This window comes from Lynx rufus, unplaced genomic scaffold (genome assembly GCF_022079265.1).
Source record: "Lynx rufus isolate CCGP_SWC_20201006 ecotype Redwood Valley unplaced genomic scaffold, mLynRuf1.p SCAF_1, whole genome shotgun sequence".
Lineage (NCBI taxonomy): Eukaryota > Metazoa > Chordata > Mammalia > Carnivora > Felidae > Lynx > Lynx rufus.
This window is the reverse complement of record NW_025814823.1, coordinates 19,972,580-19,999,146: the sequence shown is the minus strand read 5'-3', so window position 1 is coordinate 19,999,146 and position 26,567 is coordinate 19,972,580. Positions and strand designations below refer to the sequence as shown.

The following is a 26,567-nucleotide window of genomic DNA, read 5'->3' as shown; positions in this document are numbered from 1 at the left end:
TCAAAAAATGAAATCTCAATACTTTCCTCCCATGAGACATAAAAATTCTAAATGAATCATGACTCTGAAAGTAAGAGCTTACACCATAAAACTCCTTGAAGAAAATATAGGGAAAAATCTTAGTAACACTGGGCTAGACAAAAATTTCTGTAACAGGATACAGAAAGCACAAACTATGAAAGAAAAAATTAATTTAAAACATTTGCTCTTCAAAAGACACTGTAAAAGGCAAGACATAGATTAATAGGAAATATTTGAAAAACATGTATCCAATAAAGGACATGTATCGAGAATATGTAAAAGATTCTTAAAATTCAGTACTAACAACACAATCCAATAAAAAATGGGCAAAGGTTATGAACACTCACTTCACCAAAGAAGATATACAGATGACATATAAATATACGAGAAGATGTTCAACACCATTAGTCCTGAGGGAATGCAAACTAAAACGAAAATGAAATTCCACTACACACCCGCTATGTTGTCTAAAATTTAAAAGACTGAAAAAATTCAAGTGTTGGAAGGATGTAGAGCAACTAGAACTCCCGTATATTACTGGCAGGAATGCAAAAGTAGTACAGCCACCCCAGTGAACAGTTTGGCAGTTTCTTATAAAGTTCCATATACACTTAGCATATCACCCACCAGCTATACTCCTATGTATATGCCTAAGAGAAGTGAAAACTTATGTCCACAGAAGGACCTATACGCCAAGTACGCAGTGGCTTTATTCACAACGATCAAAATAAATGGAAAAACCTAAATGTTCTATCTAGTGACTGAATGAGCAAACTGCAGTATAGCTAGACACTGGACTATTACCTGACGATAAAAAGGAACAAACCACTGACACAGGAAGCTGTGTGGATGCATCTCAACAGCATTATGCTAAGTGAAAGAAAGCAAGACCCAACAGACTATGTATACTCATGCGTCCACTTACGTGACATTCTAGAAAAGGTAAAACTAGATAGATAGACGGAGATAGACAGATAGACAGTCAGATGCAGTGACAGAAAGCAGATCAGTTGTTTCCAGGAAATGACGACAGAAATTAACTGCAAAGGGGCATGGCGCAACAAAATGTTTTTGGAGTTATAAGACATATTTTACATCATAACTGTTGTTGACACAATGTTTATTTACTTCTGTCAAAACTCATGTTTTATACTTGAAAGTACTATACTTATACTGCATATAAATTATGGCTAAACAAAAAGGACAATAAAAACAACAACAAAGTAAACATAAACCAATACAAACAGTGTACCATATCCAGTGGCACAAAAAAAAAAAAAATGCGCAAGTGGCAAAAATCTGCAGAGAATTAAAAGTTCCTGATTTCAAAGAAATTGGATCAATTAGTAGTAGTTCCCAAGCTATGGCAGAGCTAAGAATAAGGCAACACTTATGAAGTAACTGCAGAAAAATAATATACATATATAATCAAATGCTAAATTTTGCGGTATTTATAAGTGCTGTAAAAATCATTCATGGTATGAATATCAACTGAGTAGCTACTCTATGCCAGGCACTGGGGTTACTGTGGTAAACAAAAGGAACACACATTACCTGTAACTAGAGATCATGCTAAAGGCTATGAGGAAAAAGGGCTTTTGTTTTTTTAAAGGTCAAAACAAAATCTTAGGCTCCAGTCTTAACTAATGGAGATCACACCCACTGGTTAGTCTCTTGTCTTGATAAGTTTCTAAATATTTCTATATCCCCCTAAGACCCTGTCTTTCCTGACAGCATCAGCGTCGCCTTCCCTGTCTTCTCTGGCCTCTATGAGAATTAGAAGCTCTCCTTTTTGTACTGTAATAGAAAATAATAAAAACAGTAACATTTCTTAAGCTCTTATTATCTCACTTAATTATTACAACAACCATGAGATATAGTTATTATTGTCCCCGTCTTAAAAGCTGAGGAAACTAAAGCTTCAAACAAGAGAGAATTAGGTTACATCTTTAATGTAGGATTCCAGGTCTGGAGCAAAAATGCACAAGATAAACCTAGAACAAACTGTCATACTAGAAAGTAGTTTTGAAAGCTTTTAAAATAAAATTAATTTCTTTAACATACATCTTATTTCAGAAACTGCTAACTGCTTCTTAAGATCTAATCTCTCTTCCTTCTAATCAAAACCCCCAAATTTTAGCTAGACACATAGCCACCCAAGCAGAGATTACATGCTTTGTTCTGCCTCACTAAGTATGGTCAAGTTCTGGTTGATGGACTTTGCTTGGAGCTGCTACATACAAGTTTTACGTCACGCTCACATTAGGTGGCTGCCTGCCCTCCATATTCTTTACTCCTTCCCACAGGGTGAAATTCATTTGTAGCACTGAACTAGGTAGAGTACATTGTTAAACCAGTTACCAACTCTACACATAAAAGCAAAGACAAAACAAAAAAGGAGAAGGAACCTAGGACTTAGACACAGTTTGGAGCAAAACCACCCTACCTCCCACACCACTAACCACTTCTGTCTTTGATGTGAGAGAAAAGTTTTCCATCTTTTTAAAGCCACTGTTACTTTTGTCCAATCACAGGAGCTGAACCAATACCCTAAAAAATAAACTTGCCAGAAGATTTTCAGAATTCTTGAAGGTTCAACTGGATGCCTGTCAGTTTGTTTGCTTTGTTGCAGAACATGCAGAGAGGCACAAAATGTGTACTAAAGGCAGAGAAGCACACGTTCTAAACCAAATTAATGATAAATGCCTTTGTGATTTAATAAATAGAAAGCTGGCACCTCCAGGATCAAGTCCCACTCTAATGCCAATTACTCAGATTTGCTCAGATAATATGGATGAAAAAAAGCTTCAAATAAAATGTTAACATTTTTGGTGAATCTGAGTATTTCTTAAATTTCGTTCCGCAAATAGAACACAGCCTTAGTTCTTCCTCAGAACAAATAGTAACAACAACAAACCCACATAACTAGGATTAGGCCCTTAAGTTTCATTTCAGTTTCCTCCTTCCCAGTAAATGTAGGAATAGTTCTAAGACTCAAAACTTAGTCCTTCAACTTCCTTTTTCTCCCTAAGGTTTTACCCTTCAACGGTTATAACCCTCAATTCTTTTTCTGATTATTTCCATGAACAGTTGAACAGCCAAAGATACCAAAACTGAAATTATCTGGTTGAGAAAAAGGTATATGCAAGAAATCTACTATCCCAGGATTTGCTGCTTAGGATTAAAGAACCAATACACTCTGTTACAGCATCTTTAGATTTCTTCCCAGTATGAGAGTTTTATTAACGAGGAAAGGTTTACTAAATGCCACTGAATTATGCAAATTTCATCTCAGTAAAACAATATACAAACTTTAGCACAAGCCAAGCCCTTTACCAATCCAGTTAAGGAAAACTCCAAGAAAGAACAAAGATGGAAGAAGGACAGAAAAGATAAATAAGAATAATGAGGATAACAGTAACGGATAAATTCAGGAGTCAGAAGAGAGACACAGATGGGAAAAAAATATATCAAAGAAATAAGTTAAAAGATAGGAGTTTCCAAACTGAAAGACGTGTGATAGGCCACCACAAAATCTAGTGGCAACAGAAGCTTACAAGTAACAGAATGAATATAAACTGGGGTAAGAGTGATAAGAATTAAGCCCCAGAAGTACAGAGAAAAAAATGTGACTAAATGCCTAAAAGCTTTATAGAAGGTAGCATTTGCCCAGTGTCTCAACAAATACTGAGTACATTTTGGGAAGAGAGAGGTAGGAAGAGATAGGAAGCACCCCAGAATCATGGAACAGGCACGGGTAAATAAAGTGTGATGGACTCAATGAACAACATTTTGGTGTTGGTGAAGCACTCAGATGCAATGTAAACCAAATAAAGCATGGGGAAAGTTGGGATCAAATCATAAAGGGCCTTTTATACCTGGTAAAGGGAGTACAGACATCCCAAGGTAGGAAACAAAAGGAAAAGGGAGAATGCCCAAGTGCTTAGCATCAAAACTCAATGAGAAAGATAAAGGTGGCTGGGGGCGGCAACATGGGAGAAAGGGGACAATAGGTACAAACTTCCAATTATAAAATAAAGAAGTCAGAGAGCTGTCATATACGGCATGGTAACTACTGTTAATACTGTATTGCATATTTGATAGTTGCTAAGAGAGTAGATCTTGAAAGCTCTCAACACAAGAAAAAAATTTTTCTGTGTAGTAATTAATGTTAACTAGACTTATTGGAGTGATCATTTCATAATATATACAAAATATCAAATCATTATGTTGTATATCCAAAACTAATGTTTATGTCAATTATATCTCAATAAAATACACACCCTCCCCGAGAGCAGCAGTGCTCTAACAGTTTATACTGTAACACCATTTGCATGCTTAAAAATTAATGAGGACCCTAAAGAACTTTTGTTTATGTGGGTTATGTCTATAAACTGACACCATCTCAAAAATTAAAAGTAAGAAAGTTAAAAGATAATGGCTAGAAAAACACATCTTGGTAATCTGTTTAGAGATGGAAATCTGTATATACTGATGGATGAAGCTGTGGGAATAAATGAAATTGCCTGAAATGAACAGGTCAAATGTAAAGGCAAAAAAAAAAAAAAAAAAAAAAAAAAAAAAAAAAAAAAAAAAAAAAAAAAAATCTAAGTAACAAGGGGACAGATAGGCATAAAGCAAGATCAATGATTAAATGGAACCAAAAGCCAAATAAAAGCCAGGAAAATATAAACCCAGAAGCCACTTTTAAGAAAGAGTGTTCAATAATGCAGGCAAACCTTCATGGAAGAGAAAACTCAAAAACCTATGAATGAATTTGGAAAATGAGAAAGCATTATTGACCTTACTAAGAATGGAAGAAGTCAGAATGTAACAGATTAAAGAATAAAAAAGAAGGTAGCAAAGTCAAGGGGATATCAGAAATAATTCCTAAATTTGCTACAAAAGGAAACAAGATTTAAGAAAATCATTAGAAAGGGAAATAGGGTACATGAGGGTAAAGACACAAGTTTTTCCCTTTGTTTTGTTTCATGTTTTTAGAATGGCTGACCCAGGGAGGCAGAATTATACAACCATCACCACTACGTAATTTCAGAACACATCCATCATCCAAAAGAGAAACCCCATGCGCATTAGCACCAACTCTTACCCTCAACCCCAGCAACCCTTATATATTTCTGTTTCAATGGAATTGCCTATTCTGAGGATTTCATAGGAATGGAATCATGTAGTAACTAGGCTTTTGTATCTGGCTTCTTTTACTTAGCATGTTTTCAAGGTTCGGCCATGTTGTAGTATGTCAGAATTTCATTCCCTTTTAAGGCTAAACAGCATTCCATTGTATGTATATACCACACTTTGTTCATCTGTTCATCAGTTAATGAACACTGGATTGTTTCTACTTTTTAGCTATTATAAATGATACTGAGACATTTTATGTGGACTTACTTTCATTTCTCTTGGGTACATACCAAGAAATGGAGTTTGGGGGTAATAGGTAACTCTACGTTCAACTTCTTGAGGAACTGCCAACTAATTTTCCGTAGGTAGCAGCTGCATCATTTTACATTCTCACCAGTAATGTATGAGGGTTCTAGCTTCTCTACATTCTTACCAATATTTGTTACTATACATTTTTTTTATTATAACCATGATAATTGGCATAAAGTGGTATTCCATTATGGTTTTGATTTGCATTTCCCCAATGACTCATCATGCTAAACATCGTTTTCATGCACTTATTGGCAATTTGTATGTCTTTAGAGAAATATCATTTCAAATCCATTGCCTATTTCTCAATTGGGCTGTCTTTATTTTTGTGTTATAGCAGTTCTTTTTATATGCTGGATACTAGGCCCTTATGAAGATATATGATTTGCAAATATTTTCTCCTGTTATACGGTCTTTTCTTGATAATACCCTTTGAAGCACAAATGTTTTTAATTTTGATGAAGTTAAACTTTTCTACCTTTTCTTTGAATGTGCTTCTACTGTCATATCTAAAAAACCGCTCCCTAATCCAAAGTCATGAGGAGTTAGCCTATATGTTTTCTTCTAAGAGTTTCAGCTGTCACATTTACACTGCCCACGTATTTTGATTTCATTTTTGTATATGGTGTCAGGCAGGAGTCCAACTTCACTCTCTTGCATAAGGATATCTATCTAGTTGTCCAGTACCACTTGTTGAAAAGATTCTTCTTTCACCATTAAACTCTTGGCTTCCCTGTTGAAAATCAATTGACCACAAATGTATGGGTTTTATTTCTGAACTCTCAATTTATCCATTGATTTAGACGTCTATCCTTATACAGTACTGTATTGCTTTTTGTTTTCTTTTTAAATCCCACACTAGAGTGTAAGGAGCAATAAACCTGAAGTAAAAAGAAAAAACCCAACAGACTAGTCCTAGCTATGCCTCTCAATTGAGAATCAGCTCTACTAACATTCATTTTCCTCACTGTCACAGAATTGGGAATTGAGATGTGAAATTACCTTGAAATAATGAAAAGTAACGAAATTAAGTCTTACACATTATTTTCTTAATGATTACATTCAATATAAATTATTTTGGCAGCCAGGAATAAAAGAAGGTAACATAGTAAGAATCTGTTTCTAAGAAACAGTGCCTAGCACATAGTAAGCCCTCAATAAATTATTTTAATTAACCATTTTCCAATTGCTTTGCATTCTTTTCATTCGTTTCTAATGACTATTAAAATTGTGAAAAACAACTGACAAATTAAAATCACCATACTTCAGGTTCTTCCTTTAGCAATTATTTCCTCGAAAAAAAAATCAAGTACATTTCCCTTAGGCTATTTTTGCTTTTTATTTATTTTTTAATGTTTGTTTATTTTTGAGAGAGAGAGTCAGAGCGCATGTGGGAGGAGGGGCAGAGAGAAAGGAAAACACAGAATCCGAAGCAGGCTCCAGGCTCCAAGCTGTCAGGACAGAGCCCGATGCGAGGCTCAAACCCACAAGCAGTGAGACCATGACCTGAGCTGAAGTCGGATGCTTAACCAACTGAGCCACCCAGGCGCCCCCTATTTCTAGCTTTTTATGTTATTATCCAATACAAGCATTTAAGACAGTTCTCCTCATATGATATTTAATAAGGAAAGGAAAATTAAGAAATTATTAGTCAAAGGGAATTCTATAAAATTTAGTTAATAATCTGAATCATTTAGTTGGTAGTTTCCACATAGTTACTTACAATGCATATCCTTTAAGTTAAAAAAAAAATCTTTTTTTTAATCTAGTAAATTTAAGAACACTATCTGTTCAGAGGAAAGAGCACTTATTACTTGGCAATCAATGATATGAAAATAATTCTTTCACAAAGTTTTACTCCAACAAATTTCAATGGTGAGGTCTAATATTTTAACAACTTTATTGAAAAATAATTACCCACCATAAAATTCACCCATTTTAAAAGTGTCCAATTACTTTTAGTAAATTTGCATAGTTTGCCATCACTACTATCCAGTTTTAGAACATTTCCAGACCTCAGAAAGATCCTTCATCCCCATTTGCAGTCAGTCCCCAGCCCACCCCAGGCAACCACTAATCTACTTTATAGATGATCCATAAAAATGGAATCATACAATCTGTGGTCTTTTGCATCTAGCATAATGTTTTGGAAGTTTGTCCATGTTATATAGCATGTCAGTACTCCATTTCTTTTTATTGCTCAATATTATTCCAAGTTCCTTTATTTTATTTCTGGCATAAAACGACCCACAGACAATTTTGTCTTTTATAAGGAGGTTTAAAAAAAAAAAAAAAGGTGCCAAAATTACCTACAACTTGTTTATTCTACACTACTGCTACTATTTTTCTAAAATCCAAATCTGATCACTTTCTCCTATACCAAAATCTCTTCAATGGTTATTACCGTCAACCTCTAAGACAGTCTACATTCCTTGGCAGGGCATACACAATGGGCCATGCCATCTGTCCACGCTCATTTCCTGCTGCTTCTTTCCTGAACATTCTGTCAACTATCAGTGCTGAGGTGTATAAGGTTCTCTTCCTCTCTTTATGCCTTATGCTCATCTACTTCCTTTTATGCTTTTACACTCATCTGCTTCACAAACTTGAATTAATCTTTCAAAGACCAACCTCAGACATCATTTCCCAGCGCCACCCTCACTTTCTCAGCAGCTTGTGCTGTAATCATTTCACTTCTTACACCATGACCTGTTGACCTCTCTGTCACCAAACTCATACTCCTAGCACCCAACCTTTTGTCTGAATATCACTGGTTTCAAGAAGTATTTGTTCAACTAAACAATACATTCTGACCACTAGTATTTTCTGCTCACCTCATTAAGCAAGATCAACTACACTCTAAAACTCATGGTGAAAAGGACCTGAAAGTAGTATAACGCACTTCAGTGGTCTACAAAACAAGACAGACTCCAGAGGTCAGCAAACTATGGCTCACCAGCCAAATTCAGCCCATGTTTGTTTTGGTAAATAAAATTTTATTGACTACAGCCACACTCACTGGTTTAACACATTGTCTATGGCTGTTTCTGCCCTACAGCAACAGAACTGAGTAGGTTTTAACAGATCATATGGGCTGAAAAGTCTACAATGTTTACTACCTGGCCCTTTAAGTTTGCAAACTCCTAGTATACATTATGATGTGAGGGAAGAAAATATCAGAATTTCCTTTGTATAAGTTTTTTCATCTCATCTTTAAAAATTTCTATTTTTGTAGATATTTTCTAATATTAATATAAGGTGTGTGTATATATATACGTGTATAATTTATACGTTTATAATATCTAAACATAAAAATGTACAAACATTGGGGGTAGTGCATGCCCATATTATTTTTTCATTTTTACTAATACAGGCAACTCAACAACAACAACAAAATAAATAAATAGATAAAAACCCTATTGAGTCTTAGGACAAATTTTTAGAGTTTACTTGAAAATCTGGCAACCAAGAAGTTATTATATGACAACTGGGTTTTGTAAGTGCTTCAAAGCACAAAGAAGTCTAGAACGAAACTTTTTCCAAAACAAAATGCTCAATGCATCTCTAAAAGATCTTTTTATTGAGTCTAAAAATGTTATTCACATAATGCAACAGTCCTAATATTCTTCAAGTTGAATGCAATAGAATACAAACTACATAAACTACTTCAAAGGTAGTTAATTTTTCTTAATTATAACAGACAAATCAAATGCAAATTTGTCCATCAGAATCCTGAAGCCCAACTGCCTGATACACATGATCAATACATGATATACAAATTAACACATAATAAATATATAAACTCAGAGATTACCTCACTAGCTAATTTTTTTAATCCATCTGTACTTATCTGATTTTATAACCAAAATGTTCCTTAGCTATGATAGTAGGCTACTTACATTGAAGACAACAGATACTAACCTAAGGTTCTGAAGGGCCCAGGAAATCTCAAACTCCTCCCCTTACAGATCTTAAGGTTAAGAGGTTATTCGTTTCTAACAACTCAAAAGTTGGGGTCTGATCATCATCACCAAACAAATGTATAAACTAAAGTTAATTTACCAGTTGAACCTGGATTTGTCAAGTTAGGGTTGTCATTCTATGTTGAATCATATTCTCCAACCAATAGTCACAGCCCCCAGAGAGAACTACACTCTACTCTGCTCACCTTTAAGGCTTTTTCTGAGGCCTTCCGAGATGACTAGCATCAGACTTTTGAGGAAGGCTAGCCATTAGACAAGGCTTTTCCCCACGATCTGACTGCTTGAAGTGACATCCAGGATCAGGTCGATCCTGTATCCAGGAATCATGACCCTCCCTGAGGCACCAGTCATCATGAGACAGTCAGTGCACTTTGGCACTTCTTGAAAACCACTGGGCTGCTCCTTTAGCTGAAAGGAAAAAAAACATCAAAACCACAACAAACAAAACAAAGGGGGAAAAATCAGTAATTCAACCTGAAAAGACAGAGCGTGGGGAAAAATAAACCAAACAGCCTTGTCTAGATCAAAATGCAGCCTTGCCTTGATGTAAAGACCATAGTTCCAGTTCCAGTCACTGCATAGTTTATTCCTAATACACAAATCTAAAAAATTTTATATCTATTTTATTACGTCTGAAAAGAACAATTGAAAATGGAGGTTTATATAAAATATTTATGGAACACAGCTAAATAAGTATAATGAAGGTATTTATAAACAACTAACAGCCTATGGCTTATGGGATTGTGCCTCACCAGTATTGAGACCAATACTCAACTTTTTCATGCTCTCAAACTGTAATCTGACTTAGAGAGGCATAAAATACATCTAACAGGCTCACTTTCACGGAGTTTAATTGGCAGAAAACTACCAGTGCAGTTAAAGCCAATCTACAACTATTCTTAAATCACATACTGATAAACAGAAAAGAAACTGGGTTTGCATCCTCTTCAGTGGACCTCACACTAGTACAAGGTGTCCTCACACACACAATGCTGTTCTCCCAGCATTCTCAAGTTCAATGTTCACACTTACTTGAAATAAGCAATTTTAAATGTTCATATATCACTATGACTTAAATTTAAAAACTTAAGGACCTGATAAATAAGTAATAAAATGACTTAAGATTTACTTATTTAATCTGCTTCAAAATACAAACTCTATCAAAATTTAGAGATAAATTCTGCTTATTTCTTTGTTTTTAAATACAAAATACTTTTCTTAGGACATAATGTTAAAAGGCAAGAAAAAGTCTTTGAACTATTGTTTTAAAAGTTGGCTTGTAACTCCTTTAAAATATTGGTACCCTCAAGATATCTTACCAAACAATTATTTTATATTCCTTTCTACTATATATCCAATATCCCCATTTCAGTTAACACTAACAACATCCACACAGATCTCAAGTTGGAAACTCTGAAATACAACTAGGCCGTCTGTATTTTTTTTTTTTTTTACTTGTTTGAGAATATGGTTAAAGCTACAGACCACTGTCCCCCAGAAAAATGTGGATAATTGCACAAATGGACAATGTCTAGTATGTTTTCAGGCAATTCACAGAACCCTCTAAAGCCCAAGCATGGACCCTGGTTCGGAATCCCTTTCAAAGGCTGATTTTTTTTCTCCTACTTTACCATCTCTGAAGACCTGCCTAGTTAGCATACCCATCAAATCTCTCACATTTCTGCCCTTCTATCCAGCACTGGCTTAGTTTTAGCACACCCCATGTTTCTCCTGGATTATTTCATGTCGTTTGCTAATTCTTCCCAGTTTACCATCCTTCAACCTATCTTCTTTCACCCCTGCAGGCAGAGTAAGCTCACTAAAATGCAAATCTGATCATGACACTCCACTGCTGCTCAACACCTCCAATACTTCCTCTACAAATGTTAACAGAATGATGTCTAGTCTCCTTAGGGGGTTCTTCTGGCCTCTACCTACATTTCAAGGAACCAGTTCTCTTGCCTATGCTTTCTATACTCCACTCATATAATTTCAAGTCTCTCCATATACTGTTTTCATGCCTTCGTACTTTCACACACTATTCCCTCCTCTTGAAATATCATGGCTCAATTCCTTACTCATCTCTCATAACCTAGTTCCCCTGTTTATGCTCCCTCAAAAGCTTTTATTTCTGCCATGAGATTTATCTCAGTGTGTTACAAATGCTTATTTCCTTGCCTATCTTCAAATATGTCTTCTGGAGGCAAGAGCCTTGCTTAATTTCATCTTTGTGTCCCCAATACCTAGAAAATAGTAGTACTAAATATAAATGTATGGTGTGCCACTATTCTTGTACACAAGCAAAGTTACTATACCACACCCACACCCACACACACACAATTACTGATGAACTAATCTAAAATATACTTTAAGAATTGAAAATCAGAACAATTCATTAGAGAAGGGTATTTTAGCAGGAACTCTCTAGAAAGCAAAAATTAAGCGTAACTATCACCAATTCTTTATAAATTGCCCTCATCTGAGTCAAGTGTGTGTGTGTGTGTGTGTGTGTGTGTGTGTGTGTGTGTATGGATGGATATATATATATATATATATATCCATCCATATTAAAATAAATATATATTTACATATATATACATTAATAATGCTAGCTATGAATATCCAAACCAGGAATTAAAGCACAATAAGGATAACAGAATACTATGCAGTCCTTTGAATAAAAACTCCTTAAGCCAGTGATAGCAAGCACATGACAGATAATATGAATTAATTACTCCTTTTTTCTTATCCTCTCCTTTCCTACCTCATCTCATATTCAGGGTCTAAAAGCCCTCCTCAAACTCGGCATACCACAAATGCAGTAATTATAGACTGACTGTGGTCAGCACACATGTTAGTATTTCAGGGCTATCCAATAATCGATTCTAAATCATATCAAACACAGTAAAAAATATTCACAGAAGACCTAGTCCATATTCCCGGGAAGCCCATTCCCAAGTTTAACAATTCCAAAGGTCAACAATTAATTTTTATCTTAAAATATTTTGCTAGCATTGTAAGTCAAAAATGGTGAAGGTGTTTTGTTAAAGTTGTTCACTTTCAAATGTGTTTTTTATAGTTTAAAATACATATTTGTAATTATATTGTATTCTAAAACTATGGTTTTCAAATATGTGTATCAGAACCAACTGGGACATTTTCAAAAATACAGATTCCCAGGTTCCTGTCACGATCAACTAAACTAAAATTTTCAGAATTAGAGCTGAGCCATAAATATTTTATAAAATACCCTAGGTGATTTTGATGCAGCCATTTGAAAACTAACGTTCTAAATATTATAGTAGTCTATATATGGAAGAGCTGCAATCAGAAGGGTAATAGAAACATCTCTAAGTAAATTTTTCCTTACATGTATGGCGTCTCTGATTGCTTATTGGTTCTGACAGGCTAATAAAATGCAGCGTGAAACTGCCTCACCTGCTGAATAAAAATTATTTTGATATATCTTACCACAGAATTCTAGATAATAGATTACTTATTGTAGCCATACAGCTTCATTAAAGAGTGATAAGCCAGTATTTAAAAAAAATTATTCTATTGAAATGTTTGGCTAGGGGCAATCCATCCTTAAAGGGTTTTTCTTTCCACGTGCCCTTGAAAAAAGATATATTCAGTAAGAGTACTGTAAATGTGTTGCTGAAATTCACTATAGGTTATCGAATTGAAACATTTCATCAACTTCTATTATAAATTTGTATTATAATTTACATATTTTCAATATACATATATTTTGTTTATATATGTATATAAATGTATATATAATATTTTTATATATTATATACATATATACATATTACCATTTACATATTTTCAGTTTTCAATTACAGATGTATATACATTTCTATAGCACACTAGGAATAATAAATCCAGGAGTTGAGAGAATAGGGCCAAAAATATGGGTATAAAAAGAAAATACAAATGATCCGTATCCAACAAATTCTTATTAAATGTCCTTAGAAAGTTGAATTGATAGAGACTAACATATACAGTAATGTTATACATATGTTTAGAACATTTAAATCACAAACTACTAAGACACAAATTACTGAGTCCCTAGAAATCAGTAAGAGGCATCACTGCTAAGGGATGAATGAAAACTCAAAAAAATGCATTTACACACAGATCCTTTGGGTACATTCTATGATACTACAATGACATTCCTCAAGATTTCTTAGAGGTTTTTTTAAAAAGAAAAAAGAACGAAAAAGTTGCTCCAAAATTCTAAGTGTACTGGGGAAAAAAACTATTTTAAATATGTATTAAAAGTCTTGACTGATATAATTAAAATAGTTTTGACACAGGGCACCTGGGTGGCTCAGTCCGTTAAGCATCCAACTTCAGCTCAGGTCATGATCTCACGGTTCGTGAGTTTGAGCCCCTCATTAGGCTGTGTGTTGACAGCTCAGTGCCTGGAGCCTGCTTCAGATTCTGTGTCTCCCTCTCTCTTTGCATCTACCCCACTCACACTCTCTCTCTCTCAAAAATAAATAAACATTAAAAAAATTTTTTAAATAGTTTTTAACACATTTTTAGGGACTTTACTAAAATAAAAACATTTATGGCAGGAGAGATGAGATTTCAGAATTACTTCAGGTACAAGAAAAAACTCAAAAAATTCTGGATTGTCTTGATCAGTACAGATCACAAAGAGTTAAATAAACCATAATTATAGATCCTAAAGATTATCCTTATAAAAGGTAAAACCATTTACATTACAAAGAATGATCCAGAAAAATCACTAACACTAATCCACCTCTCAAAGGCTGAGGGACTTCTGCATCAGTTTTTGAGAACTGACAAGTTCAAAGATAAGACCCTACCTAATCTGTAGCCACTTCAACACAGAGCTGAGATTACTCAGACATTCTCTTTCTACAGAAGCCCTTTCTGAACATTTGCCAAGAAGTTATAAAAGTAGTTGTCCTAGTTTGTCTTAAAAAGCTGGGAAAGTCATAAGAAGGCAAAACTTTTTTTTTTTAATGTTTATTTATTTTTGAAAGATTGAGAGAGAGAGAGAGAGAGAGAGAGAGAGAGAGCATGAGCGAGGGAGGGGCAGAGAGAGAGGGAGACACAGAATCCGAAGCAGGCTCCAGGCTCTGATGAGCTGTCAGCACAGAGCCCAATGCGGGGCTCAAACTCACAAACTGTGAGATCACAACCTGAGCCGAAGTTGGACGCTTAACCAACTGGGCCACCCAGTAGCCCCAAGAAGGCAAAACTTTTAATGTCAAAAGCCAACATTTTATTTTTTACTGCAAGTATCTTCTCTAAAACGTTAGCCTCCAGCCTCCAGGGCAATCACAACATTGATAAAGAGATGCAGAAACATTCTTCAGCATATAGAAATTTCAATATTTGAAAGATAATACTACTATTAGCACTTTCAAGGAAGAGAAAAATAACTACTACACTACCCTGGAATGTCATTCATCGCCAAGAAGGTACTGGCAGGATTTCTTCTGGCTACTTTATTGAGCAATATAGTTAGCCATGTGTTCCTGGAATCATAGTAAGAATAGTTTTCCATTGCAAAACAGTGCTAGGGAGGATCTTTGCAGGAAATTAAAAACAGAACGAAATTTTTTCAATAATTCTGATTTTGTGATTCTACCAAAACACCTGATACATCAGTACTAAACATAATGAATGGTACTGTAATTGGCCATTAGTACGTACACTTATCAACATCAAAGAATACCACTACGAGGCTAAGCAATACAGTTTTCTTGTGTATCAGAATTCAAAATCCTATCTAACTCACTCTTCAAAAGTGAAAATATTGTGAACCGATTTTATCAAATAGCTACACTTAAAAAGAAAAAAAAAAAGAGGCAAAAAATACACACATACTCGTCCAACACAACAATCACTAAGTCCTAGAGAGTTATTCAGAAGTACTACACTAGAAACACACTCATGACACGTCAGACAATAACCTGGACTTTCATTAAATGAAGCCAAAAGACAATTAAAGTCATGAAATAAGGTAAAACGATCATATACAGCTCAAGATTTTTGTCTGCAATACAAAACCGTTAGTCTCCTAACTCCTAACACACTGCTACGTGATGAACTATCACAGAGGAAATGGTATCCCTATATGATTTTGACAAATAAGTTACAAGAAATTGGGTCATTCTGTCCTCAACAAACTTAGCCAGGTCAAGAGACAATATGACACCAAGTTTTTCTATTAACTATTTTCTAGGCTCAAAACAACTTTATACCAGGCTTCTTTCTAATAATTTCAGATACAAGCTAAGAGTCACATCCTAATACAAAATCATCCACCAGACCCTTGAATTCAATGAAAATTTAAATGATGATAAAAATTCACAGTACACAGGGTTTAACACATACACAAAACAGGTCATATTAACACTCCCCTCCCTCTTTAGTGCTCCCACTTAGTATATATCTCTATTTAATAAAACTATTTAATGAGTAATCTCCCCCCATAAGACTGTAAACTTAAGAACCAAAGATCTACCCTGTTCATCTTTTATAACCTCATTGCCTAGAAATGAATGCCCTGGTCATAAGAGTCATTCAATGAGCACTGAGTGAACAAGAACATAATGTCTACATCACAATTGTATAGAAAGGTGAAGTAGACAAACAGGAAATCAGGTAAACAGAAGATAAATTTTAGGACAAAACAAAAAAACAAATCAAATATAGAGGCAGGAGATATAACAGAGAAAAAGCACTGGTCTGGAGGGGCTGGGATGTCTTTGGAATTTATACATCAATTCTAATCCAGATTTTGGCAATAAAAAATGTTATAACCTTGAGCAAATCACTTTGTCTCCCTGGATCTCAATATCCTCATTTGTAAAATAAAAAGACTACACGAGCTCTAAGTCGTCTTATACGCCATAAGGATGATTTTAAAGCAGCAGAAACACGTATTCCTGAAAAATAACATCAACAGATCAAATATAATACCCCATGTGAGATAGTATAACTCTTTTGAGCAGAGGATATCAGTCAGGTGGGACGCACAACTCCATAAATAGTAACAGGTCACATCAATAGCAGCCACAGGCAATCAAAAATTATATATACACAAGCGTAGAAATCACTGATATATTCACTCATTCAACAAATCAAAAAAAGAATCAAGTTCTGCCAAAAGCAAAGGTTCAGAGATCTGAAGAGGAAGAGACAAAAGACAAAATTCTGTTTCTCATTGTCTAGTAGAAATTTTGACAACATAGATCACATGTAGCACGCATGTGCACACGTGCATGCGCGCTCAGACACACACACACACACACACACACACACACACACACACACACAAGCAAACAAAAAGCATCTTTATACTTTTTATTAATTGAAAGACTCCTTAAAATGAAACACATAATTTAATTACTTGGGCTAGAACAGACCAACATTTCCCAATATTTTAGCAAAAATTACGTTTCAACTATATGCACATCTGGGGTACATTCTCTCTGCCCCACAAGAGGAGTCTTGTTGAGACATTAAGAACCAAATGTGCAAAGGATCAAAAACATTCTTAACCTTGAAAACCAAAACAACTCACAGACCTATGTTCCAACTACATTAGCAAAATAAACCTTTGCCTTAAAACAAATGAATCTTCTGCCTCTGATAAATAATAGTAATTTTCATCTTGAGGACTACCAAACTCATACCATAGTATCTATAATCAATATTTTTTAATATAAACTCTGTTCACAGTACTAGACTAACTATCATAGAAGCTACAAGAGAACTAAAATGGAAGATGCTTGCCCACAAGAAAATCTTCCCAATCTTACTTGCCAGGTAGTTTTAGATTACTGTAAGCACACAGTCCCATTTCTCCAATATCCCTCCCAAAAACCTGGGAAGAAAGATGAGCAATTCTAATATCCATTTATACTTCAAAATATGTTTAAAAGTTAAAGGAGGTCCTGCAAAACAAATATTATAAACATGACGAATCCAGTTATATAGGAACAAAATACATTGTACCCCAAAGGACATTTCTACAAAGGCAGCAAGACAGAGCATCCTGAATGAATAATCTTACATGTAGGAATATTTTACAAAAAATAGAAATATTTTGTCAGCCATCACAACTATAAATCAAAATCATTAAGGAAGGAAACAAACAAACCACCAGAAGACTTAATTGATATAAAATAAAGTTGAAGAAATTACTATGGGTTCTAATAATACCTCCGATTTGATTATTGATACCTAAATCTTCCTCTCAAATTTTTCAAAAGGAGAGTAAAGTGGGAAAAATCAACTTCAAAGTTTCAAATTTAAAGTTAAGCAACATTTCTACTCCTTGTTCATATATATAATTAATACCCATCTGGGTCCTGATAGTGGCAGGACATAATTGGCTATGCATGTCAACCTTAGTTCAAGAAAGTCCAAAAACCCACTAGATTCAGCTATGTAGCATTCCAATGCTACTAATTATGTATAGACTATAAATTATTTCATATGAATTTTAATCTGCCTAAAATTTTCAGTTCTATCTCTATGAATTATATCCTAAATTCCCTTTAACATTAACTGCTCAAACAAAACAATTCTGGTTCTCTTCCACACAACTCAAGATCAGGCAAAGACAACTCTACTGGTTCCATTGCTTCATGATAGAACAATACTACGCTCACTGCTTTACAGCCTAGCAAGCACTTTGACCTATATTATTTCATTTCAGTCTTCCAACAAAACTATGATGTAAGGCAAGAATTGCCAACTTATTTCATGGACAAGGAAAGCGTATTGGAGAAGTTAGGTAACTGGTACAAAGTCACTGCTAGAAAGTAACCGAACAAAGACCAGAACGCACGCATCCTGACTCCGTGTCCAAGTGACATTCCACAACATCACACGAATGAAAGTATTTCTAAAAGTTACTAAACTTAAAAACTATACTCTTCCTACTTAATTAAACCCTTTGTAAATACAAGAATTAAGATTCTAAAGCAAATGCAAACAGTAAAAAAAAAAAAAGTAGTCTAAAACACCTCCCATCTATATCAATATATTCTGAAAAACAAATACAGTTGCTCCTTGAACACAAATTTGAACTGCAAACATCCACTTGTATACAGATTTTTCTCAATAAACACAGTACAGCACTATAAATGTATTTTGTCTTCCTTATGATTTTCCTAATAACATTTCTTTTCTCTAGCTTACTTTATTATTAAGAATACAGTATATAATGCATATAACATATAAAATATGGATTAATCGACTGTTTATGTTATTGGTAAAGCTTCCCATGAACAGCAGACTATGAATAGTTAAGTTTTGGGGCAGTCAAAAGCTATACACAAATTTTTAACCACAAGGGAGTCGACAATCCGAACCCCCACACAGTTCAAGGGTCAACTGTATCAAATACTACAGTAAAAACAGCTTAAAGTTAAAATAAGTCTATTGTAGCCACTCTATCATACCACACGCAACCAATTCTGCATAAAGAATGCTAGCAGAGAATAGGTGAGGCTAGCTTTAAGTCATGACTTGAATAAAAGTGTCTAAAAACCTTCAGTTTTCCTAGTCTTAAACTCCTCTTGGCTTTGCTCTAGTCTAGTCTAGAAGTCTCCACAGTAGAGTGCACATGACAATCCACTGAGATATGGAAGAAATTATTAGCGTGCTGTGCCTATTTTTTTCCAACCTGAAAATAAGATTTCATTTTCACTAAATTTACTGTATGAACTGACACTGTCACCCTCACATAAACTCAAAAATACACGTGGAGTTGGAGAATGGAGGGAGGCTCAAAGTTTTTCACAGAAATTCCTATTCAAGAAAATCTGGAGATCACTGCTATGAACAGAGAAGGTAGGTAAGTCCTAGGAGACAAGTGACTCTAGACCGCATCAAATAATCAAACCTATTTAAGGTGCTCAGTACCCTACAGTACATATACAACTAATAATTTTTCAACTGCAATTGCATAATCTATGCTGATAGGAATATAACTTACCTCATCCTGGACTCCACTGGTAGTAGTCAGCTTGCTCCCATCAGTAATTGTAATAATTATTGCTGGCTCCAAAAAAAAAGGGTTTCGTCCCTAAAGTCAAAAACACATTAATTGCATTAAGGTCTAGACATCAGCTTAATTTTTCTGAGTAAAAAGCCAATTCTTAGAACACTGTATAAATCCACTTTTCTTGTTATTAAGTTTTATATACTGTATATACCTTTTGTACATTAAAAAAAGGTTCAGAAAGAAACATGCACTAAACAGAAGTTAACCTTAAAGAAATGGGATTAGGTAGAGGAAAAGTTAGACTTTTCACTTCTTTCTACATTTTTCTATCATTTTAATTTTTTACAGTGAGCATTTATACTTAAATAACTAAAAGTACTCAATTTTTTAAAAGGAACTCTATAGCTCAATTCTAATAATCTTATTTAGATATTCAAAATTAAAAGACAGCATTTTTCTGAAAAACTTGTTAAAGAGAAAGGCAACATAGTACATGAAGATAACAATGCAATGTAATTGATGCCTATAAGGAAAACATCTAACCAAGTGACTGGATATATGCATGGAAGAGCTCTAAAATCTGGTTCCGTGGGAACACAAGGGCTACTCTAAGGTTAGTGAAATTTAATGATAGCCCAATATGAAAAATTAAGAAGGATGGTTACTTAAATTGCTCGGCAAGAGAAGGTACAAAAACAACAGTGACAGAGGCAATGGAAGACAAGTGACACAAAACTCTCAAATGCTCCATATATAAAGTGAAAGAACTTTGGTAACTTCCACTCAAATCTCTGGCCAAGTTACTCAGTATGATGATCAATTTTAAGGGACACATTCTATGAGGGAATCAGATAAACATAAACTTATCTTTTACATATAAATGGCTCTCATTTAAGATATTAAGGCACATTTAAGACAAAATTATGACCAAAGGCTAGAATTTCAAGACAGTAAACCTTGTGTTTGAAAATTATCAAATTCTCTGCCATTAACACATTCAAGAAAGGATGCAATGAAGTTTTGCTGGATATGATGCAGAACAGCATATGACAAATTTTAATGTGTATATGAATCACTTTGATCTTGATAAAATGCATGTTCTGATTCAGTAGGTCTGGTTCAGTAGGTTCCACATTTTTTTTTCTAATGTTTGTTTATATTTGAGAGACAGAGCGTGAGCAGGGGAGGGGCAGAGAGAGACAAGAATCTGAAGCAGAATCTGTTCTGTCAGCACAGAGCCCAACACAGGGCTCCAACACTCGAACCGAGATATCATGATCCGAGCCGAAGTCAGACGCTTAACCGGCACCAGGCACCCCTAAGGTTCCACATTTCTAACAAGACTGCAATGTAGGAGATGCTAATGTCCACAAACCATATTTGGAATAGCAAGGATGTAGAAGGGTTATATGCATGTAATATTCTATAGTTCAATAAACTTCCCTTACGCTTATATAGCTCTCAGTCACTAGCATATTACAGCACATACTCTATTTGTTAAATGTATTTACAAACACTTCACATACACTGTGATTTTAACTGATCTTCATAAAGTGGGAAGAGGAGATTTGGCAGTTTAAATTTCTTGATCAAGTCATACAACTTGCAGGTGGTATATACATTTTTCAAACAGGTGTCCAGGAAATAATGATTCCAAATGGGGAAAGCAACCTCTGGTCAAATTAAAATATGTTGGCTATAACTTTTAGAAGATTTCAAGTGCATAGAAGCATCCAAATGTTACAGAAGACTTGCAGGGGATTAAAAAAACAAACAAACATGAATTTACCTTCCCTTCCTTCTCCACAACATTCATGGTAAGTGGAATACATTTGGAGAAACATTACACTATACTACCTGTCACACCATTCACCCCCAGCATAAATAATAAATTCTAATAATGTAAGTCTTCTCATAGATCTATAAACAGGCCATGTTCATTGTCACTGCTGAACTTCACCTGGTTCCCTCTTGTAGAATGTCTTCCCTTTTCCCTGCCCACAACCCACTCAATTCCGAATTTTTCTTTAAGGCCCAGTTTAAGTCCTCTTCTTCCATGAAGCCTTCCCTGATTAGCCTGCCCTTAAATAATTTATCGTTCTCCCTCTCCAAATTCTAATAGTGGCAGTTTTCAAACTTAATAAAAATATAGATACATAGAATGTTTCTTCAAATAAAACTGGATTTGGAGTGGTGTCATGGAGTACATTTTGTCTCTTTTTTTTTAAGTACACTCCATGCCCAATGTGGAGCCTAACACAGGGTTTGAACTCACAACCCTGAGATCAAGGCCTGAGCTGAGATCAAGAGTCAAATGCTTAACCAACTGAGCCACCCGGGCGTCCCCATGGAGTACATTTTGAATACTACTTCCCTGCATTTAACCTCTCTCCTTCTCAAATTATTTTTAATTTAAATATACAACACCTTGCACAACAATGTGAATATACTTAACACTACTAAATTCCACACTTAAAAACGGTTAAGATGGTAAATTGTTATGTGTATTTACTATAGTTTTTTAAAAATACACCATCTTGTATTGTTCATCATTGCTTCCTGATTCTGAGTAAACTGAAGTCAAGGAGCATGTCATTATTTCTTCCTCAGCACTGAGCACAAAATATTTAAGCACTGGGCACTTAAAATACTCATTGATTCACTGACTGAGGCTTAATACAAACCTGCCCAAGTTCATGGAACCATTGAGAATTTTTCAAACTTCAACAAGCTTTGAAAGAAGATATAGATACTTTACCTATATCTCAATATAAATGAGTGCTTCCCTAGCTTAACACATAACAACTCGTGAATTTGCTAGGATACAAGGGTACACTGCCTCTGTCCTGTGTCAGTCTAGCCATCCACTCTCCATTTGCTCATGTTTGTCACTCAAATGTTAACTGAGTGGCTGCCATACGACAAGCATCGTGTCAGGTGCCTGATAATCCAATCTCAGCAATAATAAATGTACCTATGTACATAGAACTCTCTTCTCCTGGTCTCTACAAATACCACGATAGATCAAAAATTGGCAAAGGGAGATAAAGGCCAAGATATCCTGATAGCTTCAGAATTATTTTATCTTGCTTCTACCCTTAACCTACAACTACGTGGACCAAATAATTGGAACAGTGCTTCTGTAGCACCTCTACACCTAACTCAAATTTTCTTCTATATTTTCTGAATGAAAGTCTGACATCAATTTTTATTCCTGTATAAGCACACTGAGAATTATCCTTCAGAGGCCAGTGGGTTACATTTGTAATTAAAGAACAATGATCTATGACGTATTGAACTTTATGAATGGTGATATGCATCCAAAAACCAGTACATACTTTAAGGACCATCATATCTAAAAATCGAATTAAAATGTATTATAATTCAGCAAAGCCTTTGAGTTAAAATGTAAGCTAAATTAAAATATCAAAATATAAGTGACTCTTTCCTTGATAACCAACTTTTAGTTGAAACTTTACTGGAGTCATACACATAGTACTCTCCATAGCGACTATACCTGAAATTACTAATAATCAGGTACTTGATAATAACAATAAAACAGTCACATGATCTCATTTAACCCTAAAAACATGGTACAGTAAAATATTCACAAGATTAAATAATATAATCCAAAGTTACCCAGCTGGTAACTAGCAAAGCCAGAACCTTATTCCAGTTCTAAATATCATGGTCTTTCCACAGCATCTAAAAGTCCTGTTGGTAGCAACTAAATCTCTTGCATACAGTTCTACACGAACCTAGACTGTGCCATGTTCACAGAATAATGAATAGCGTTACAATCAGTTTGGTTTTATTTAATATATTCTATCTACAGCAAAATTAACTACAGTGGAGCTATTCCTTTACTTGGTTTCCTGTTGTTTTGTGATTTCTCACCCACAAAAAAAAAAATTTTTTTTTTTTAGAGAGAGAGAGACACCAAGAGACCATGAGCCGGGGATAGGAGCAGAGGGTAATTAAGAGAGAAAAGAGAGAATCACAAGTAGTCTCCACACTTAGCACAGAGCCTGATCCCACAACCCTGGGATCATGACCTGAGCCAAAACCAAGAGTCAGACACTCAACCGACTGAGCCACCCTGGTACCCCTAAATTTTCTATATATAAATCAATATACCTCTCCCCAACAAAAACACACTGCAACAAAATACAATGTAAACAAAATGGAATGTTTACTTTTGAAAACGAACGTCAACCAACTTTCAGAGAGCATAGGTACAAACGCAAGGTAAAACAATATTAAGATCTTTAATGACTTTAAATTTTGGAAAATTGAGATAAAGATCAAAGGTAGAAAAAAGTAAAGAAAAATATGACCATCTTCATTTCACCTATTTAATTATTTAACCCTAACATGGCTAATTATTTAATTATTTAATAAAATAAATTATTTAATAAAATAATTTAATAAAATAATTATTTAATTATTTAACCCTAACATGGCTAAGATCCCTTCAAGAATCACACTAAAAAAGACAATAGGATTAGTCATGATAAAAATTAGAATAATAATGACTTACTGCACATATATACAAGAGGACAGTTTTTATTTCTTCAGGAACAAATTATCCCTACCTCTATATAGAAATATAAATGTTAGAATAAATTTATTTAAGCATAAATTTCTAAATCATCTGCAACAAATGATCAGATGATGTTGCTCCAAGACAGTTTTCTTCTATACAGTTTACACTGCTCCTCCCCCACCTGTGCAAGTGCATTTATGCTTGGCAGAAGCACGGGAAATAACTGGCATCTTTCTCACACATTTTTACCCAGTAAATTAAAGCACATTTCTGGGTGTCTACCAGTATCATGAGACAATTTTCATGTGTTACAAAAAATAATTTAACATTTCAAAGGTCAAAAGTTGTGACTTCTAATGTCATTAACTATCTGTTGCCAAGCCAATGCAGTTCAGTAATTCCCAAATCTTTACATTTTTATTCCTTGTATGTTTATGAAGTCACTCAATTTGGGGACAGTCCATATTAGAATAGACCACAAAATTCACCTTGGTCATAAAGTTATAAATAGCTTTTACCTTAGTTACAAGATCTCCAAAAAAATAGTAATATTAGGTTCTGCTACATCAAAGGCAACCAGTAGAGGGACTAAAAGTTTACTTTTGCCATTAGCAGAATTAAAATCAGATGGTTCTCTCAGAGCTGTACTTCTTGGTGCAAAGAAATCTAAATATGTCCCTAAAGGATAGAGTACAAGGTATAATATTCTACCTATTTACGAATGGAAATCTTCTCATTTAGAAAATTTATTTAAAAAAAAAAAAACAACCGATTTTACTACTGGTCAAAAACCTCAGGTAAAAATTCCGCTAAAGATAACATCAAACGCAAATGTTAAGTTCTTGCAATAATTTAATATTATCATGGGGTTAGCCAAAACAATGAAATTAAGGCATAAAATCTCAATAAGAAAATTTAAAGAATTAAATTAAGTAATCTTGGAGCACCTGGGTGGCTCAGTAAACGTGTCCAACTTCGGCCCCCTTCGTGGGTTCAAGCCCCGCATCGGGCTCTGTGCTGAATGCTTGCTCAGAGCCCGGAGCCTACTTCAGATTCTGTGTCTCCTCTCTCTGCCCCTCCTCCACTCACACTCTGTCTCACTCTGTCCCTCAGAAATAAATGAATGAAAAAAATAATAATAAAGTAATCTTACCCACTAGAACCCATTTCATTTTTGCAAAAAAGAAGTTTTTGAAAATTTTAAAACATTTTCCAAAAAAAATTTTTTGAAAATATACAAGGCTCAATTTCCCTCAAATACAAACTAACCTGGTTCTCAGAATCAGAATTTCTAATTTTACCCAATAAATTTAAAATGTAGTGGGGGGGGGCTGGAAGAGATACAGGAATTTTACTGTACCCTTAAATAAGGCTTAACTTATCTTCCAAAGCAAAAGCAAGGCATCCCTGAGTCTTCAGTAAAACTTTCATTGGCTATCTCTGCTATGGTACCAAAGGACTCATTTTCTCCCCGTGCACCATGCTCCATGTTATCAGTCCTTGGAACAACCTCATAAGGACAGCCATGGCAAAGCTACTTTTCCCATGGATTAAAGGGGCTACTGAAGAGAAAATGTGCACCAAATGTCAGCCCACCAGCTCTCCTGTGATGGCATTTTCAGCTACTTACACCTACTATTGTCTAGTTATTTTGCCATATGCCCAGAAAGGTACAGTCAAAAGAAATCAACCAAAGAGATGTTAAGATGTATAATGTCTTACACATATAGGCTAAAAGCATATTCCCTAGCAAGAAAATCAGAAACTTCCACAAACAGACTATGCTTTTTCAACCTAAAACTTCCTTTTCAAGTAATAGCAACAACAGCAACTATGTTAACAGGAGGAAAGAATCGTCATGAGAAGTAAGTAGTGCATTAGTAATGGTTCTCATGCATATGCCACTGGACAAGTACTCAGTAGGACAGCTATTAAAAATTTTTTTAATGGTTAAGTTGCTAAACTAGATGTTTAGGTCCCCTATTTACATCTTTGTAAAATCTACATAAATAAGAACATAAAGCTGGCATTATCAATCCGATTTTCCTCTACTACCATATCTAAAAAAGAGGTAACAATATATGTTCCTCTAAAATATGACCAACTACTTCATTCTCATTTAGAAATGCTGACACTCCCTTTATAATCTGTCAAAATTCAGATTCTATAGAGAAAATATAAAACACAGAAATATTAATATTATTGTTCTGTGTTAGATATAGATGTCATCTACTTCATAATATTCATCTCCTTTAAACTTATTTCTAAAAGAAAAATATCTTAGGATGCAATTCACTTCCAAAGACTTGTCATAATACTGATAATAAACACAATTACAACTACATAGAAATGAAAAAAGCAGCTTTTAATACATACTTTGCAAATACAAGTCAACTAGTATATATAACATTTAGTTCAGTATTGCTCAACTTCAGGCAACTGCATACCACAACCAGAATTTTGTCAATATCTGCTTATTACCTGTACTAATATTTATGTACTCAATATTTCTCTTGAAGTCAGTTATTTTATTTTTGCCTCAAACTATATCAATAATATC

At 34.6% G+C, this 26,567-nt stretch overlaps 1 protein-coding gene across 2 annotated transcripts in view; it reads right to left on the bottom strand.

Annotated features, from left to right (window-relative positions):
- Positions 1-26,567, bottom strand: part of INTS6 (integrator complex subunit 6) — a 104,072-nt gene that overhangs the window by 62,650 nt on the left and 14,855 nt on the right. For both annotated transcript variants that reach the window (XM_047079255.1, XM_047079248.1), the window contains exon 4: positions 19,453-19,542. In XM_047079255.1, the coding sequence (XP_046935211.1) occupies positions 19,453-19,542 (90 nt within the window). The remainder of the gene's footprint in view (positions 1-19,452; positions 19,543-26,567) is intronic.